Source organism: Merops nubicus, unplaced genomic scaffold (genome assembly GCF_000691845.1).
Source record: "Merops nubicus isolate BGI_N331 unplaced genomic scaffold, ASM69184v1 scaffold1160, whole genome shotgun sequence".
NCBI classification, from domain to species: Eukaryota; Metazoa; Chordata; class Aves; order Coraciiformes; family Meropidae; genus Merops; species Merops nubicus.
Genome location: NW_008580664.1, coordinates 81,687 through 101,459, shown reverse-complemented (window position 1 = coordinate 101,459; position 19,773 = coordinate 81,687). Strand labels below are relative to the sequence as shown.

The 19,773-nt window shown below is 40.6% G+C and overlaps 1 protein-coding gene across 1 annotated transcript in view; it reads left to right on the top strand.

The window, feature by feature from the left end:
* KIAA1549 (KIAA1549 ortholog) overlaps positions 1-19,773 on the top strand; it is a 54,530-nt gene that overhangs the window by 7,893 nt on the left and 26,864 nt on the right. The window contains exons 4-6 of the mRNA XM_008948501.1: positions 1,706-1,883; positions 4,042-4,226; positions 18,885-19,087. Of these exons, the coding sequence (XP_008946749.1) occupies positions 1,706-1,883; positions 4,042-4,226; positions 18,885-19,087 (566 nt within the window). The remainder of the gene's footprint in view (positions 1-1,705; positions 1,884-4,041; positions 4,227-18,884; positions 19,088-19,773) is intronic.

Below are 19,773 nucleotides of genomic sequence, written 5' to 3'. Positions count from 1 at the left end.
TTTAGGGACATCAGCTCAACTTGTCCTAAAAGAACATCATCCCTGTTGGGCTAGAACATTGCACTGCTTTCCTTCAACATGATTGTTTTGGTGGAAACTAGGAAAGAAAACAATATAAAGCTTTGCTGTATAAGACTCAGACATGCAAACATTTTTGTGTTTGCTTTACTTTAAGCCTATGGGCGGGCAATGTTTGAGATTATAATTTATTAAATATATACTTCATAGTAAAGGATCATCCTGAAGGAAGCAAAATACATTGCTCTGTTTGTGGCTATTTCTTTCAGAGCTCCTCAAGCTCTGTTCTATGTGATAGCATACCTTCTACTATTTGTTTGGTCTAATTCTAGGTTGAGCTAACCTTTACATGTAAATGGTTAAACTGAGGAGAGTTATTATAGATAAGATTTAATTTTACAGGAATTCAAAATTGTTAACGTGTTTCTCATATGCAATGTAGATGTTTGGTGGCTAGAGAGTATCTTCAGGGCTTCCTCATAGCATGCATTCTTTTGATTATTAACATCTTTAGAAGTAGGTAGGAAAAATTGCTTCCCACAGCATCCAATACATTCCCTCCTGAAGACGGGTGGGTGTCAGGGGGAGCTATGTGGAGGATGGAGGTGACTGTGCAGAGGTGCTTGCCTTGAGGAAGAGCAAACAGTTCTATTTAAAGCTAACAGAATATTTGCCTGTGTACCTAGCTGCCTAACATTTGGAAAAAATGGAACAAAGAGGTGTGTGTTACGAATAACAAAGCAAAGTCAGTGCAGGTATTTAGAGAAGGGAAAAGTGCAGTCACACTTCAGTAGCTCCTTCTAACCAACAAGTGCTAAAGGCAGTAGAGGCTTCCAGGGTGGCATGATGTTGGCCCCTCTAGAGTGAAAGCAGTCCTCTTCAGTACTGGATCTGTACGTTGCTGTGAAACAAATTGAGGAGAGGGGCAGGGGTAAGGAAATTTCAGTTTTGCCATGAAAACATACTGTGCAAGGGATTGTTTCCCTGGAACTTTTCAGTTACAAAGTAGCAGTTTCTGTAAATTTCCCAAAGTCCTGGAACACTTGAGCAGTGCTTGTGCTATTAGACACTGATAAATTTTTCCAGCAATGTTGTCTTCCACTGGAAGGCTTCCACTCAGAATCTTTTGTATAAGCACTAGGTAAAAATACCCTGAATTATAGTTTGGGAGCAAACTATTATTACTGAATATCAGCTCTCTGTATCTATGCTTGACCAACATTGACTTAGGCTCTTCTCAGATGAGAGAGCTAGCCTGTGTAAGTTGCCTTTGCTGTATATAGTGTTTTGGAGCATTACACATGGCATGTCTATCTGTTAGACTTCTCCGGTTATTGACAATTTCCAAACTGTACCAGTTCCACAACAGTTCCATGGTGAGTATAATATATTTTTCACTGTCACAGATAAAGGGATTTTCTTTAACAGCAATTGTATTTTTACAGCCTAGTGCAAGGTAGAATTTTTTTTATGCATTAGGGGTTGCACATAGTGACAATTAAGACAGATACAGATGCCATCTTGGCATCAGCTCTTACAAATGTTTCTTTTTTTAAGGACTAAGTGTCCTTAAGGTTCAGGCCCTGTGATGGGAAGGGGAAGAGTGGATAAAGACTGAAAGACCAAATTTATGGGACACCCAAATAAATACAACTTAAAATGTAAAAGCTTTCCAATTTCTTTTCAGATTGTGAACGTGTCACGGTTAGTTGGTGTTGATGACCCTGTGGAGCTCATCTATTTTGTGGAGGACCAAGATGGAGAGAGACTCAGCGCTCTGAAGTGCTCAGACCTGATGAACAGAGTCGATATCCAGCGGGCCGCAATCATCCTTGGATACCGCATCGAAGGCACCATTGCACAACGTAAGCTCTGTCAAATCCACACTGATGCCAGCAAGGAGAACAGGAAGGGTGACATCAGCTTTGCAGGTTGTGGCACTGCACACTGTCCACTGTTGCAGTGGTTTGTTCTTGGGGTGCTTCAGATAAATTTTAGCAGTCTTGCAGTGAGCTACGTGGTGTTCCTTTGCTTCTTGAGGACTCTGAGGTTGGAATTGCAGCAGAGTCATCGGTGCAAGCCACACTGCATTCACTTCAGCACTTGTGCTAGAAAAATACTGTGCTAACTAGATACCTCCTTGCTGTTTTCATCTCTCTCTGCAAGTCAATATTTCTTTACAGCTTATTTTGCCCAGGAGCTTGCACAAAACCCACGATTGTGTGGCAGAGGTGTGAAATGGGTGTTTCCTTTAGCTAAGTAGTGACAGTGAAGTTTAATGGAAGTTAAAATTTTTTGATAGTCTGAGCTATCGTTTCTGTAAGTGAAAGGTGTAAGCTAGTGCTAGTTGGGGCATTTTGAGGGCATAATCAAAAAGAAAGTTTATTTCCTCCATTTAATATAATTTACCTTATTTTTATTTGTCCATCAGAAATACGAAAATATGACCTTTTACTAGGTACTCATCAGAATAAATATGACAGGTCATATAAAGTTATATCATGACTTTATTCAGGAAGCATGGTATAGAAATAATTTGTAGCAAGAAGCGAGACAGAAGACCTGTTCAAAGTTCCATGTTATGATAAGGAAAGAAACTTGGCAGTATTTTAAAACAGTAGCAGACACATATATGATCTGCAACATACCTCACTGATAGGAATGCTTAATTGCCATTTTGATTTCCTGTGCAGTATGGAGGTATGAGTTAAATTGTACCACAGGGTATTTTGCAAATAGAACAAACATATGTCTGATTTTTAAAATTCTCTGCAGAAAGAAAAGAAAGAAAATAGTAATAAGTGCACCATCTGGATGTGTTCCTGAATTTTGCCCCTCATTAAAACAGGGGTGTAAAGATAGGTCAGTAGCTCATATACACCTGCTTAATATCAGTTAATGAACTGTAATACTGGCTAGACAGAAATGCAACAAATTGGAAGAAAAAATTCTCTTCACAAAATTGCAAAGTGTAGAACAACTTTCATGAAGTGTTTATAGCTTATTCTGCATGTTGGAACTTGTCTTTGACACATCATTATAGAGTACATTTAGGAAGCGTAGAATCATAGGCATTTTTAAAATGTTTCTTCTTATCGGAAGAAACTGGGGGAAAAAAGGTTATTTTTGTAACAAAATGTAATGTCATAAATGATCTGTCAGATGTACAAAATATAGGAATTACAATATGTTCCTTTAATTTCTAGGTTCATCGCTAGAATGACTGTTAATAAAATGATAAATATAAATAAAATGGCATAGAAATATTCTCTTTGACTTGAAAATATAATTTTAATAAAGTGCACCAGTTTGACCAGAATGCAGTACTGCTGTGGTTTGATCCCACAGAAAACATCATGTGAAAAATAGAGCAAATGAAACTTTTGTAGATTCTACCACTTCACTTCCTGTGAGCATAACTCAGTTAATTACACTCTACAGTAGTTTTGTCTCTGTTTGGGGCTGAAGGATCTCACACACTGACAATGAAAGAGAAAGTTAAAAAACAAAACAAAACAAAAACACCACACCACAGAACTATACACCTTGGGGAGGATGAGAACAGTTTTACTGATGTCAAATTGACTGTGATTATTGATTGGGAAAGCAATAAAATATATAATGTATAACTAAAGAGAAGAGGCAGCTGCTTAAAGCAGGAAACAGGCAATAATGTTGGAATTTCTTTCTTACCTTTGTAGTGGTAACTAATTTTTTTTAGGCCCATTTCACTATGTCAGCTCAGTTTTGGGTTGCAGAATGATGTGGCAGAAGTGTATTTTCATTGGTATTTTAAGCACAGGTCTTCAGAAGGTAGGTCAGGGAAATCAATCACTTGCCCCATGCTTCCTGAGCATGACATGTTAACTTATAAGTGGTATGATGATTCCTGTGATGTGCAGTTGGATTCTGATAAATTCCTTAACTAGCATTTATAAGAATATAAAAATCCATGACCTTGAAGTGTCCCCAGTTTAAAATCTATAATCACATAACACTACTGTCTTCCTTTTAACTTCACAGCTGTGGAGAAGCTGAAGGAGTCGACCGTGGAGTCACAGAATAGCAACCTGTGGATTATTGTTGGTGTTGCAGTCCCAGTTGCTGTGGTACTCCTGATTGTTATTATTTTATACTGGAAACTTTGTCGAACGGACAAGCTGGAGTTTCAGCCAGACACAATGAGCAACATTCAGCAGCGACAGAAGGTAAAAGGGGGAAGGGGTGCTGTGGTGAGAGGAGCTTGAGTATTCTGAGCATAAGCAAATGTGAGAGTCCTAGGAACACCTAGCATCCTTAAATAGCCTGTGGAAGCAGTTTTCTGACCCTTCCAGCTTAAAAAAAAATAAAGTCAAGTAATAGTTGAAGTCAAGAATCCTATAGTGTTTTGTTAGTTCTTCTTGGTATATGATACTGCATTAGATAGATACATACTTCTGAAATGTGGGCACTGAGGCTGAAGGGAACCTTTCTTTATCACTTCATTTCAAGGCTTTAGCTAGGACTGAGTAAGGGGAAATGTGTTAAGTGTTGAGACATTGACCTTGTTTTCTGCAGAGGGCTGAATTTTTCTTTGGAGAGCTTATGCTAAACCAATTTGACAGCTCAACCACATCATCCGTTATACCTTGTGCTGGCACTAGGATTTGCTAGAGTCTATCCTTGCTGCTCTGCCTTCTGCCAGGGCTCTTGTGTCACTGTTGTGAAAGTCTGTTGCAGGACCAGGACATTCATTAATGGATCTGCATCAAACTGCAAGGATGAGTGTGTTGGCCAGAGTGTTGGAGAACTGAGTTAGGATGGTGAGAAATTCAGTAGTCTGTCTTTTTCCTACCAAAGGTTGTAGTTTAAAAAATATGTAACCTAGGATTTTCACAAAGGATATGTTCAGTGAAAAGAAGGAAAAAGTGACTGAAGGGTTACAAATCCCACTTCTCCTTTATACAACTGAAGAGAACCAGTCTCTCTGTCAGAGATGCTTATTACTGACTGCACCTTCAGAGGCGTTATTAAAGGCAAAGTAATCTGCCTGTCACATTCTTTTACTGTCCCCTTATGTTCAGTCATACAGGTTTCTCTGTAACAAGACTTGTCTGTACATCATCCTCTCTTTCAAGATAATTAATGATGTGAAAGCTGAGAGAAGCAGAAAGAGCTTGCACTTCCAAAGCAGTCAGAACAAATCAATAGTAACTTTCACTTGTCTTGCCATTGCAGATTGAGTATCAGAATCAAGGTCAGCAACAAGTGGTACCCTTAGATGAACTTCACCCCCTGGTTGCTTGTTTCACTTGTGCTGTGGTAACACGTAATGCAGATTTTGACTGAAGAAGTGCCCCATGGTAGTTTCAGCTAATTTGGGAAGGATCATACAAAAAGGCAAGAGAGGATCATTACCCTTGGTACACTATTTCATCAAAGGTATTTTCGGTACCTCTGCTATTACAAGCTTTTTGTAAGAAAGCGGTTGGGTTGACTGTAAGGCTAGAAACATATTTCATAGTTTTACTTTCTTTTGGGAAAATGGCACCATTTTTTTTTCTGCACTGCTTCCACAGTATTCTTCGTCTTAATCATTCATGAGTCAGAAGCCTTGAACCTCTTTGTATGCAGATCTCATTTCAGCTTGTCTAGGGAGCCTGTCACTTTGCTTACTTTAGGGAAGTCACTGTAAGCAAACTGGAAGGAACCAGTAAGGACATCTAGTCCAATCCTTCTGACAGTGGATGGCTCATATTTTAATACTAAATGAGGTAAAGCAATAAAAAGGGTCTTAAATTTTTATCACTTGGCACATCAAACAACTGGCAGAATCTACTTTGAAAACCATTTTCCTCCTTTGCCCAAGATCTAGAGCAAAAGTTGTACTCCATTTTCCTGTGTAGCAGACTGTCTTTGGGATTTCTTCATGTCTTCAAACAGTGGGTTGGAGTTCCAGGTCAGAATAGGGCATATTTAATAATCACTGATGATCCCCAGACAATCACAACAGCATACAGATGATTAGGGGCATTCAATGTAGTCCTGCCCTTGAAAATTGTTTATGTTTTTCATACTTTTTGTTACAGTAAATACAAAGAAATAATCAAAGGAGTGATAATCAAAGGTCGGGGGTTTATAAATCCCCTGAGTAAATAAACTCATTTGAAAAATGGACTCATCCTCCCCCTTCCTCATCCCACCCACAATTATTTTCATTCCCACTTTACAGAGTTTGGTACCAAAGGAAAGTGAAGGCGCATTTACAGTGCACTGCATCTGTAAATGGAAGGCTATTTAAACTAAAGATCTGGGGTTTTCTTTAAATATTGATTGGGAATCCATATTTCATTGGTAAAACCCATAAAGATATATTTGTAGTGCTAGCTCTTCTCACTTCCATTAATCTTTTAAAAAGTGTTCTTTCAATGTAAATATAGAAATGGAATGCTTAAATATCAAAGTATTTCATTAATATATGCCTGGCATATCAACACTGGAAGTAGAAGACAATTCTTTTCAAACATGTAATAGGTTTACAGTGTTTTTGTACTTGAAAGTGTGTGTTGGTTGGAATATAAGAAACTGAGACAGCCTTTTCTTGTTCAGATGAAATAGGATTTCATACTGCACTAGGGGATCTCCAGAGGTATCACCAGTCTTTTCTTTTGTGTTTAATTAGCCATTTTAACATAGCAGATCAGTGGGCAGCATAATAATCTGTTAGAATTCACAGTAGCAGCCAATAGCAAATTGTCACCTGTGACTTAAAAGCTTGGAACAAGGTTGGGAGTGGAGCGAGGGGGAAGCCTGTTAGTTTCACACTGCAGAGGAGAGGCTTTGCCACTAAAAGGCAAGTTCCTTGAAAGGTCAAGAAAGAACTTCTGTAAATGCATGATAATGCATCAGTTTAGAGTCTCTTTTACAAATTTGCTTTCTTCTCTTCAGACAGATGCTTTAAAGACATGACAAATTTTCCTGGATTCTATGGTCTCATGTGTCATTCTAGTACCAGCTTCTCTTTCTTCCTTGCTTTCATTTAATCATTTAATTCTGGTTTTAAACTCCTGCTTTTTCCTGAAATATTGTGGTATGCACTCAGGCAATATTTAAGTTCTAATTTTAATCTCCTGTATGCAAAGGTTTACTTTTACAAAGTAGTGATCTACTGCTCTAGAGTAGTACTCTAGAGTATAGTGATTGCTGTATTTCTATGGCCACCATTAAAAGTAAGTCATAGGCTGCTTGCCCTCATAGTCTAGCTTCTGGTGAAGCAAACCAGTACTGTTATCTATTGGTAATAAATATCCCACATGCCTTTTGGGTGTGCCCTAAGGACATGGCACACCTCAGCGTGCTAGAGATCAAGTTAGTTGTGCTGTGCAACAATTCTGTCATACTTGCTGGTTTATCATGCCAGAACAGCTAACCTGCTTTAGTCCCTTATCTGCTCTGTGGGCACCCCTTCAGAATATTTGGGTCATAGTCCTTTGGTTGTGATGGTCAGTAACAGCATATTTCCTACTTCAGCAGTCATAGCTGTGTAGGAATTACTCAAGATCTTGTGGTCACAAACCTCTAGAAGTGCTCAAGATTGTGTCTGTATTTGTGCCAGAGCAGCCCTGAAGCTGAGCCTGTGTCCAGATTTGCTGCTTGTCCCCACCCTCAAGGCCAGGGCACCCTCAAAGATAATACAGATAATAGCAAAGAAAATGTTCTAACAGGGCAAGGTAGACTACATTCAGTGAAGGCCCATGCTGCAGATTGGATGGACCCAATGGCCCTCTACAAGTTTCTGTTCTACATCTAACCTTCTAGTTTCATCACAGTGGATCAGTGTCTGACAGACAGTTGGTGTAAGGGTCTTTCTTAAAAAGGCTCATAATGTTGTCTTCTGCAAATAATATATAGAGAAGTCCCTCAATATTGTTTGAGTTCAGGCTGTTTTACTTCTGGATAGTCTCAGAAGTCTGTGGGAACTGGTGCTAGCAAAGACAGTAAAGTAATATTAAAAAGAAAAAAAGATTCTGAAGAGACTCTGATTAGCTGATCCATCCCTCTGCCTCAAAGCAGGATTAACAATACCTGAAAAATCCTAGGTTACCTTTTTCATTCTGGAGATTAGATGAGAAAATATGCTTAGATCAAAGTTATTCAGACCCTTTTTAAACCAGGAGTTAAGGAAGCAGGTCAGAGCAGTGAATATCTATGCAAGATTCATTGGTCTGTGCAAGGATAATTCTTTTCAAGAGATGGAACTAAGATATTTAAAGGTCACATCAAGTATTCATGACAGATTCTGTAAGACATAGCATCCTACTGGAAATTTCACCTTGATATGATCTGGGTTGTTGCACTGGATGAAGATGTCTTTGCTTTTGGAAATAAAAGATGCATTAAATTACAGGATTTTCTTTTAGCTATTGCCTATATCCACCACAACATTGTCCCAGCCTGAGCTTTTTTCTTGCGAAGGGGCTGTGCTTTTTATGGCAATTGAATTTTTGCCATGGATTATTTTTCTTCTTAATGAAAAAATGGATTAATTACTGTAATGCCCAAACCATCCTTACGCTCTGTGCCGAAGTAGGGAGGGTTTTGTATAAAACTGCTGTCAATCCCTTTTCTCTTCCCCAGAGAGCAACACCAAACAAGTTCTGCATATTATCTGTGATGGAAATAGAGTTGGCAATATTATTCCTTTCTCTATGGACATGCAAAAGTTAAAATGGAACCTGATTCACTAGGGTTTTAATTTCCCCTGTTGTTTACAAGCATTTGGAGGACAAAAAGAAGTCAAATCCCTAGCTAGCACATTTCAGAGGTAGTTTTAGCTCTAGACAGTTATTCAGGGAAAAGCTCCCTGCCCTATTGACAAGAATCTGATAACTATGGACAAGCACGCTGATGGTTAATGGGATGTTGGGTGTTTTCCTGTAAATGATGGGCATGCTGAAGTCATTGCCTTTGCAGTGCTAAAGTTGAGAGGCTTGCTCGGTTCCTAACTTTTCCAAGGGCACGTCTTAAAACCCTAGGAGGAAAAGCCTACTTGTTAGCCAGAAGTCACTCCTCTCTGGAGCTGTCTGCATACCACTATGCTTCTTAGAGGCTGAACATGTCTCTCTGATTCTTGTCCTTCCTGTGTCTTTGTGGGGGGGAGCTGGGGTGGGTCAGTCCCCACAAAGCCTTGGACAAAGCATACAGTGCCACATCTCCTTGAGTGGTAGCACGAGTAGGACCAGAGCTGGAGGGTTGCCAAGCTGCATCCTGTGCAAGCAAACCTCAGCTAATGTGTGATCACCTGGGAACTGTTACCACCACTTGCGTGTTTGCTCTAATCTCTGCTGCTTTTGACAGCCAGCCAGACCTCCCTGTGTCACTCATGGTTACAGGTAATGAGTCGGACATTCTGCAAGGTGTCTGAGAGAGGCTTGTGTGGGTTTTTATTTCCTCCCCAAGCAGGGATATCTGATATACAGATCTCATGTGTCAGGTGTAACTTTACACCTCAATTGAGAATTTTGCTTATTATTGTGTATTCAGTAGACTACTTCTTGGATATTCCCAGGATCAAAGAGGCCAGCCCTGCTGGAGGCTAAACACTAGGCTTCTGCTCCTGATATAGAGAATTCTTGTGCTATTTTGACATCCTGTAATGCTTTTTTTTCATTTGTATAATGTTGAGGCAACAGCTCTGCATTGCAGAATAATTCCAGTCAAAAGAGACTCATGTTAAAGGCAGCTGACACCAATCTTATAAAAAACTACTTGAAAATGGACATGACTTTCTGCAAAAGCTTCATGTCTGTGTCTGCTGTTTGCATAAATAATATCTTTCATTTCTATAATAGTAACCTTGACTAACTATCCAAAATGTTGTCTTTTTGGACCAGGCATACAGGTTCTTCTTCAGAGTCAATAGCTGCATTCAGACACAGTATTCAGCATCTTAATTACTCTCAACAATACGTTTCTCTGATGGCAATTCCTCTGCAAGAGCTCTTTTGTAGGAACCCTAATTCTGCACTGAGGATTAACTGTTCACAAGCCATAGAAATAAATGAAATACCAATTTATCTATTGGTATAAGCAATATATCTATAAAAAGTAAAATGTCTCCATCTGCTTTTTTTACAAACATTTGAGTAGCTGTCGAAATCAGACCAAAAGGCCAGCTAGCCCACGTGCCAAAAGCAAAAGCCTGTAGAAGGGGAGAAGAGCGGGGCAAGCACCTGTGGTGCTTTGCCTTGAGTAATTCTTCAGCCTCCAGTTATTTGTGTCTCAGGGACTTTCTCTGGAAGTGATGATATTTATTAATCTTCAAAAGATTTCTCTTCCTTGAACTTGTAAAGCCATCTGAGCTGCTGACAGGGATTTCCATAGCTTGTTATATGAAGAAGCATGTCATCTTGTTTCAGCTTGCTTTTATCTTGCCACTCTGTTTTCTGTGATGCCCTTGATTTCTGGTCCTTATACTGGGGGCAACAGTGAACAGCTAATTCCTAGTCACGTACTCCTTGCCAATCCCAGCTTTAGAGATTTCTGTCATATTCCCATCTCCATCATCTCTTTTTCCAAACAGAGGAGTCAGTTTTCCTACCCCTCTGTTTGAACAGGCCTTTGAATCAACTGCTAGCCTTTGAAAAGGCTGAACATTTTCTAGTTCTTTTCCATTCTATTTGAGAGGGGAACACTAGAGCTGAATATGCTATTCAACATGTAGATGACCTGACCCATGGATTTATAGGGTGACATTCATATAGTGGCTTTGGAAAAGAAACTAAACAAAAAGAACCCATTTTCAAAATGTGGATACATTTTATACCATACTAAACACAATAGACCACTGAGACTAGCTCAATACTGGGGAAATAAGTTCTGTCTTTCCTAACAAAAGATGATAGAATAGTTGACTGTGGAGTTTAGTTATTTTGAGAACAATGAAATGGGCCAACATAAAATCATCATTGCTTAAGGTTTTAATTTTGCTACTCCCTTTTAGTTTCATTTCAGCAAGCAGATTATTTTTGTAGCTATGGGAATACACTTTCTTTCCATGTGCATTAAACTCTCTTAAATATATAAATATGTTTGAGTCACCGAACCCAGTAAAATACCAGCACAAAAATATATGGAAGTTTCTGACCTATGCTCTATCTTTAAAAGTCTATTAGCATTTTTCTTATTATTTGCAGACAGGAAGTGTTTCTGGACTATGTTGTATATGTGCTCTGTCCAGACAGTGAGAGCCACGTCATAAATGTATTCTTTTGCTTCACGAGCTGAGGAAGTAGTTTCCTTGATTTATAATTTTTTTTAGTGTGTTGTGCCACTTCTCTTAGACATTGCAGTTGATATCAGAGTTGTGTACGTGGCACTGGAGGAGTAATTGTTTGATGTAACTTATGTTCAAAACGCTGGTGGAACAGAGAAATAGCAGTGGCCTGTCTGTCCTTTAGAGCTGGTGATCTCCTTCTAACTTACTCCTGACACTTTCATCCAGCCAGTGTGCAAAGGAACCTCACCAAACTGTGATTAATTGTATCCACCCTGCGGCATTTCTGTCTGAGGAGGAAAGCTGAAACTGCATGTGATTCAGGCACAAAATTCTGCCTATTACAGCAGTTATCTCAGAAGCCTGTGGGTATATATGTACTCAGACTTATGGGCTTTCAACAACATGATCCCTCTTGTATTTTATGAAATTTACTGAGCTGTCATGGTAATACTAGTGTGGCAGGAAGAAATGCACAAAGGAGAAGAGGAGGGATGATGAAAATCCATGAGAAGAATCTGTCTTAAAAAAATATTTCGGAACAGGTGCATTGAGAATTTCAGGCTTTAGAAAGTTATCTAAGTTTGGGGGTTTCTTTATTTGTTTTAATCCTACTCCAGGAGCAAAATTCCTGAGGTGGTATTTTTTGTGGGATTCCTGCTTTACTTACTATTTATATGGTGGTGAGCAGTAAACCACACTTTTGACTTTTCAGAAGAGAGAAGGAGGAACAGAGGCTGTAGTCTGGCTTGTTCTGGCTTTCTGTGCTATCACTGGCTATACTTTGTGTTACTTTTCCCCAACTTGATGGTAGAAACCCATGTAACTATAAACATGTCCTTTTGGAGAAGAAACATGTTTGCTCAGCTGCTTTCCCCATCCCTAGTAATGGTGATGGCTGACAGAAGTGCCGTTGTGATGACAAGCGTCATTGGTGCAGTAGGATGTGCAGGCAGGATGCTGAAAGCTCTGCCAGTGCAAGAGGTAAGTTCAGTTGGTGGTAACTGGTCCCCCTCCTGGCTCAAGAGGTGAACTCAACTAGTGGTCATTGCCCTGCCAGAAGAGGACCTAGCTATGATTGCCAGGTGGCCAAAAGCCATTGCCAAAAAGAATGTGGCCACCTTGATGGAGCTCCCACACAAACTTGCAGCTGTGCAGGTCTCTGGCTGCAGGAAGGATCTGAGCCTGTCACCCATGCAGGAGGGCAGCAGAGACGAGGCCTGTGTGCAGTGCGACCAGGGGGATGATCTGCTCAGCCTGGGGGCAGGGCTGAAAGAGGGCATGGAAAGGTTAAGCAGTATCTGGGAGTGTGGGAAGGAGGTTGACCAGTGGAGCCACACCCTAAGGCAAAGGCAGTGGATGGAGGCTCCACAAGAAGCAGAGGACTCCCTCACCTCGTGCCACCAGGCAGAAGGAGGGGACCTAAGAGACAGGGAAATGGGAACAGGTCCCTGCTTGGGGAGGCAGGGGAATCCCCTCCCGGCCTCCCTCACCATCCCAGTTCCCCTTACAGGAATGGGGCACTGGAACTTGAGGGCTGGGCAAATGAGGATGTAGATGAAAGTCTATCCCAGGGAGGCGCCGAGAATGAGTCAGTCAGCCCCATGCATTAAGGTGATGACTTCTATTAAGAAAAAAAGGAGGGTAATTGTTGTTCTGGGGGGAACAGAGGGCCCCATATGCTGACCGGATCCATCCGACGGGGAAGTCTGCTGCCTCCCTGGAGCCATGGTTTAGAGACATAACCAGGAAACTCCCTGGGCTGTGGCCCTCAGACCATTACTGGCTATGCAGGCTGGCTGTGATGAGGTTGTGCACAGAAGCCCAAAAGTGGTTAAAAATGACTTCCAGCCACTGGGGTGACTGGTTGAAGGATCCAGGAGCTCAGGTCATGTTTTCCTCAATCCCTTCAGCTGCAGGGAGGAATCCTGAAAGGAACAGGAAAGCACACATGATAGACAAATGGCTCAGAGGCTGGTGCCACTGGTGGTATTTTGGCTTACATGGCACCAGGCCTGCTGGTGACAGATGGAGTTCAACTGTCTCAAAGAGGGAAAAGGACTCTTGCTCATGAGTTGACAGGGCTCATTGAGAGGGCTTTAAACTGGGTTTGAAGGGGTAAGGAGATAAAACCAGGCTCGCTAGGGGTGAGTCTGGGGGTGGCACACCAGTGTTGTGGGTGAAACTGATAGCACACCTCAAGTGTATCTACACCAATGCTCGCAACATGGGCAACAGATAGGAGGAGCTGGAAGCTGTTGTGCAGCAGGATAGCTATGATGTAGTTGCCATCACAGAACAGTATCTTTATCACTACTGATCTATATGAGGGGATTGAGTGCACCCTCAGTAAGTTTGCAGATGACACCAAGTTGAGCTGGAGTGTTGATCTGCTTGAGGGTTGGGACATGTAGAGCGACTGGGACATGTTGGATCAATGGGCCAGGATAAACTGCATGATGTTTAACAAGGCCAAGTGCCGGGTCCTGCACTTGGGTCACAACAACCCCAGGCAATGCTACAGGCTTGGGGAAGAGTGGCTGGAAGGCTGCCTGGCAGAAAAGGACCTGGAGGTACTGGTGGACAGCCAGATGAACATGAGCCAGTAGTGTGCCCAGATGGCCAAGGTGGCCAACAGCATCGTAGCTTCTGTCAAAAACAGCGTGTCCAGCAGGAGTAGGGAGGTGATCCTGCCTCTGTACTTGGCACTGGTGAGACCACAGCTTGAGTGCTGGGTTCAGTTTTGGGTGCCACAGTATAAGAAAGACATTGAGGTGGTGCAACAGATCCAGAGAAGGGCAGTGAAGCTGGTGAGGGGTCTGGGGAACATCTTATGAGGAGCATCTGAGGGAACTGGGACTGTTTAGTCTGGGGAAGAGGAGGCTGAGGGGAGATATTCTTGCTCTTTACAACTACCTGAAAGGAGGTTGTAGTAAGGTGGGTATTTGTCTCTTCTCCCAAGTAACTAGCGATAGGATGAAAGGAAATGGGGTTAGATCATGCCAGGGGAGGTTTAGATACATATTAGGAAGAATTTCTTTGCTGAAAGAGTGGTGAGTCATTGGAACAAGCTGCCCAGGGAGCTGGTGGAGTCCCCATCCCTAGAGGTGTTCAAAAAACATGTAGACGTGCTACTTTCAGGACATGGTTTAGTGGTTACAGTGATCTTAGAGGTCTTTTCCAACCTTAATGATTCTGTGAAGTGTGAGACTTGATTTGTGTAAAGAAGTACTTAGTCCAAGATGAGAAATCGGGCAGCATTTTTTATGTATAACCCCTTTTTTTTTCACTCAGATCTTAAAATCCTGCTCTTTTTGAGATGGGGCTTGCCATAAAGGATACAGGCTGTAGCACCACACTAATGGGAGGATCGTGGCATCCCACCTAAGAGATTTTGTGCAGACTTAGGTAAAGGCACTTGAGGCTGATAAAAAGAGGCTAAGTTGCAGCACCTAAACAGGTAGCAGTATCAGCCCAAATGTGCTTTTAAAAAGAGAATTGTATTTTTTCCTTGGTGGTGGTTAATTTATGAGTAGTAGATGACTGATCCGCACATGGTATTCTGACTACCTGTCCTAAGATGAGCAGAGGTCATCCAAACTGTTATACTATGTGACTTGATAATGAGAAAAGGAAGAATGTGGCAGATGGCACACAGAAATTCATAAGAAAATATAGGAAACATCTTCAGTCTGGAACACCACCATTTATTTGCTCCACTGAGTCTCAGTGATCTGACTGTGTAGTCTCACAGAAAGCAAAGTTGTTTCAGTGTCCTTCACACACTTTCCATTGAAAATATAAATTTTGGTTAGTATCAATCCTTATTTAAAGCCATAATGTTGCCATGGTCTAAGAGGTGAGGTATTAGAAGTGTAGATTTTAAGTTTTAAAAAAAAAAAAAAAAATTAATCTCTTCAAAAACTGTGTGGCTTTCTATTGGTGTCTTCTCTGCAGTAATAATCATATTAGTACTTCTGTGTCTCAAATAATAAATATTGTTTCTAATAAGTTGTTATAATTTTTTTGCTGAGAACCATCTTTTCATGTTCAATCAGGTATGGTGCATATATATATTTTCACATACTATTTTTCTATCATGTGTCTTCAAACACATATACACACATGCACACAATCTCTCATACTGTTCATAAATTGGCTAAAGCTGGTAGTGCCAACTTTAGAAGGAGATACCTAGAAGTGTTATTTGGCTGTACAGAACACTGCAAGGTTTGGATCATTCAGGCAGAAGTTTTCCATTCAAGTGTTAGTTTCATACTGAGTCTTTTTTTTTTAAGATAAGGAGAACTTGTTCTTTGGAAGAACAAGGTTAAGGGAAACTAGAATGCTCTGTCCAAATTTTTAAATCTGTGTTGGAGAAATTTAGTGTATTTACTCAGCCTTTGGGGGTGCTGCATGGTGGGGGCAGAAAGGAAACAGAACCAGAAGGTTGTTTTCTGTGTGGGAGGTGCTTTTGTTGATTCTGTGGGGAATTGACCACTTCTGACTAAGTGTTAAATCTTGGGGAAGATGTTTGCATGTGATTGACAAAGACTTGTTAGAGGTTTACCAGTTAAATTCTCATAGGATAACACCTGTTCTGCAATTATAAGCTGTCACTTAAAAACTGAGATTTTTTTTTTTTTTTTCTCTCTTGCTCTTACACAGAGGTTGTTAACAGGCCAGGTAAAGGAATATGGAGCAGTGAGCCTTGGGTACTGTAAACTCGAATGGGCAGCTGGCAGGCAGAGGGAGAGAGGAGCAAGAGGGCTGCATGGAGAGACTGGCTCTGCCTAGCAAGGACGAGGAGTTTACCTGAATGGAGCTTTGGGAAAACAGAGCCACAGGTTCTGTGGTGCCTGGGATGAGTGCTTTGTGAGCCCTGGGATGGTGATACCTGAGACCTAGCAGTCCTCTATTGGCAGCAGATGTCCATGAAATCCATTGGCAAAGTCTCAGCCACTTAGCTGCAGATGTGAATGGAAGAATACGTCCTTTCTCTTCTTACATCCCCTTCTCCTTTCACTATGTGTTTGCCAGCTTCTGCATGAAATGAGATATGGGTACCCTTGTTCTACAAGTAACATTGTTATATTCTACCCACGTTTGACTAATAGCAGAAGGCCCAACCTATACCAAGGATCCAGCAGGATGGGAGAGAGCAAGAGTTCCTGTGGAAGATTTGAATTTATGATTTTGTAACACAAGACTCTGTCGCAGTGCCTGTGCACTGTAACAATTTGTAATTGTTCAGGCAATCTTAACTGTGCTATTTCTTATTTTTATTTCTTATAGTATGAATGCTTGTTTTTCATATACTAAAAGCCTTTTTAATTCAGCTTCTGTGTCGTCTGTCTGCAGATAAACATTTGTGCATGCATATGCTGTGGTGTACATACATGTACACATAAATATCTGTTTCTGTAGCTGTGCTTAGACAAAAGGTTATGTTAGGCCGCAACTAGGAATAAGACTATTCAAAGATTAAAAATGGCGGTTTTTTTTGCGTATTGCTTTACTACCCAGATGGTTTACAAACCCAGTATGCTGTAGTTAACTCAAAGATATATTGGAATGCATGCCTCAGACATGCAGTAATCTCAGTAAAACCATACTATTTTTTTTTTTTAGGAATTGTGCCTAGGTGAAGGCTCTTATCATATTTGGAGCAAAGTGGGCTGGAGGTGTTGGAGGCTGTATAAGCATGAGGGTGGAGTATGAAAGGGTTAGAAGAAGGGGCTCTAAGAAGTGTGTTGCACACAGGAATACCTCCAAAGAGAATAGAAATAATTCCAAACAGATCAGAAGTGGAGGCGGGGTAGCTAAGAGGAATTTCAGTAATCAAAGTGCTGCAGGCTGGCATAATTCTGACAGTGGAAGCGAAAAGTTCCTCCCCAGAAGTATTTGGGTGGAAAAAATTAAAAAAATAAAGACAGTTTTAAGCTCTCTTTTTTTTTTTTTTCCCTGAAAACAAACTTCTCAACTCTATGAGTAGGGGGGGGGGGGGTTTTCAAGAAGAGGGATTCACTAGGTAGCAATAACTCAAAAAATGGAGGAAGAGTTACACCTTCACCTGGTCTAACTCAACAGTGTCTTTTTGAATCAGTGGTGGCAGTCATTTACATAAATTCAATAACTGAATTGCTTATAATGCTGAATTGAGGGAACTGCTGTAAAACCCAGGAAAAATGGAGCAGTGGAAGACATCCAGATCCATTCAGATAATAAGCTTACTCATTTTGTGAGAAATGAACTCCAATACCTCAACCATTCAGAGTTGTTGGATTTTATGGGAGAAGTTTTATTGCCATCTACTGGTCTAAATAGGCAGTTTTCTCTACTACAAAATCCTTTCTAAGAAATATTTGGAAAATGCTTGCTTACTGAGAAAATATTTTGACAAGATTGTTTCAGAATATTCCTTAGGCAAGCTTATCTTTGGCATGGTATCAGACAAGTCTGTTTGTAGTTAGCTGTGTTGGCATGCCAAGCTTTATGAAAGGGGGTTCATTTAAACATCTGGAGCCTGACGCACCCATAAATGCACTCCAATACATGCTTCACTTTGCAGGAAAACAGCCCTGGGAACACACAGAGGGTTTTGTACATGTGCTGTGCAGTGGGTATGTGCATGCACTTTGAAAACTGGAGTTGTCAACATTTCTTTCCACTTTAATCTTTCCAACTCTATAAAATTGAGTGGGACTTGAAAAATTTTCTCATAATTAGTCCTTCAGAATTTCTAATTACTTCAAAGTCCAAAAAAATCAGCAGGAGAACTTGAAACTTGGAAGCTTGGCTAAATTAAGTCTGACTCAAGTCATTGACAAGGTGAGATTAGTTTTTTTTATACAGTTATGAAGGTGAAAGTCCCAGTTCTGTCTTTCTCAAGCAAGATGCCCATTGAATCCATAATACCTTAATAAGATCTCTAGGATAAGTATCTAATTTCTCTGAACTCTAAAGCTTTTTATATTTTTTTTCTGAGTATTCAGTATGGAATTCCTATGAACTAGTTTTTCAGTTCTTTCCTGGCGGCATCCATACTAGCTGAAAGTCATTGCTGCCATATAACTCAGACACGAAGAATATTTATCTTCCAACCAATGAACTAAGTGTTTCTACAAGCAGTTGTAGACTTGCAGATTAGTGGAGCTCAAAATAAGGAAAATCAGCAGTGACATTATTCAGATTATTTAAACTCACTTCACTCATTTTGATGGAAAGAAATGGAAAGGTGACCTGGCAGTGGTAACCATATCAGTCAGTACAAAGGAGTCTACAGCCTTGTGCCCACAAGTACACAAAAATCTTCTAACACAATGATTAAATTTGAAGAAATAGCTGAAAAAGGATGTAGCAGCCACAGAAGGCCAGTTTTTAAACTAGATTTGCCGATGTGAAGTTTTAAACTGTGTATCATCTATTTGAAGTCAGATGACAGAATCACAGGGGGTTTATTTTTCTTTTCTCTGCAGCTCTCATGTTTATTCCTGAGACTACCATAGCCTGACCATCTTCCTAGTGACCATTGTTTGCAGATCTAACCAAAGCTTTTGTACTCTTTGTCACTCATGGTTCCTGGTTTTTTGTCTTTGTTCTTTTCCCACAGCTACAAGCACCCAGTGTGAAAGGCTTTGATTTTGCTAAGCAACACCTGGGCCAGCACAATAAAGATGATGTCCTGATTATCCATGAGCCAGCTCCTTTGCCAGGACCTATTAAGGATACTACCCCATCTGAAAACGGAGATGTGCCCAGCCCCAAATCCAAGACTTCCTCAAAGCCTTCAAAGACTGTTCGACACAGAGGGAGGTCAGTTGAAAGAGATACAATAAATAGTGCTAGATGACTATCCATTAATAGCTGGTGATTACTGTATTTTTAGGGCATTTCAGTGGGAAGAACTGTTCCAGAGTTCTGGGACTTGTGTTTTCTAGTGGGCTGTCAGAGTTAGGCCTCACAACTCATAAGCAAAAAGTTATGAGAATTTAATAGCCATTTTTCTATTAAAGGCAACATGCTCAATGAAGCAGCATACTTAAGACACTGCTAGGTTGGCCAGAGTCAAGTCATTGCTTGTTTAGTGGAAATACCCAAGTGTATGTTTTCTGATGCATTCTCTTTGTAGTGATCTCTAGCTAGTAGGGCAACAGGTGGTTAAAGACAACCAAAAACCATTCACAAATACAGTGAATTTCAGTAATATTAATACTGATCAATGCATGTGTGATAAGTTGGAATTTCCGGGAATAAGCAGACTCTCTGAAATTCAGGGAAGGTGTACGAGTGGCTTTATTTGTGATTAACTGGTTGGTCTCATAGAAAACTAGCTTTGGTCAGGAAAAGGAGTGATTTACAGCTGTGCAAGTGGACAAATGGCTGTCAGCCTTCAGCAGTAATTTCTTAGCTTTTTCCAATAATCAAATCATGTGAATGTGTCTTGCTGGAAAGGGTGGTGTTTGTAGGATAGGTGCTGTAACAAAGCTATGCAGTAATGA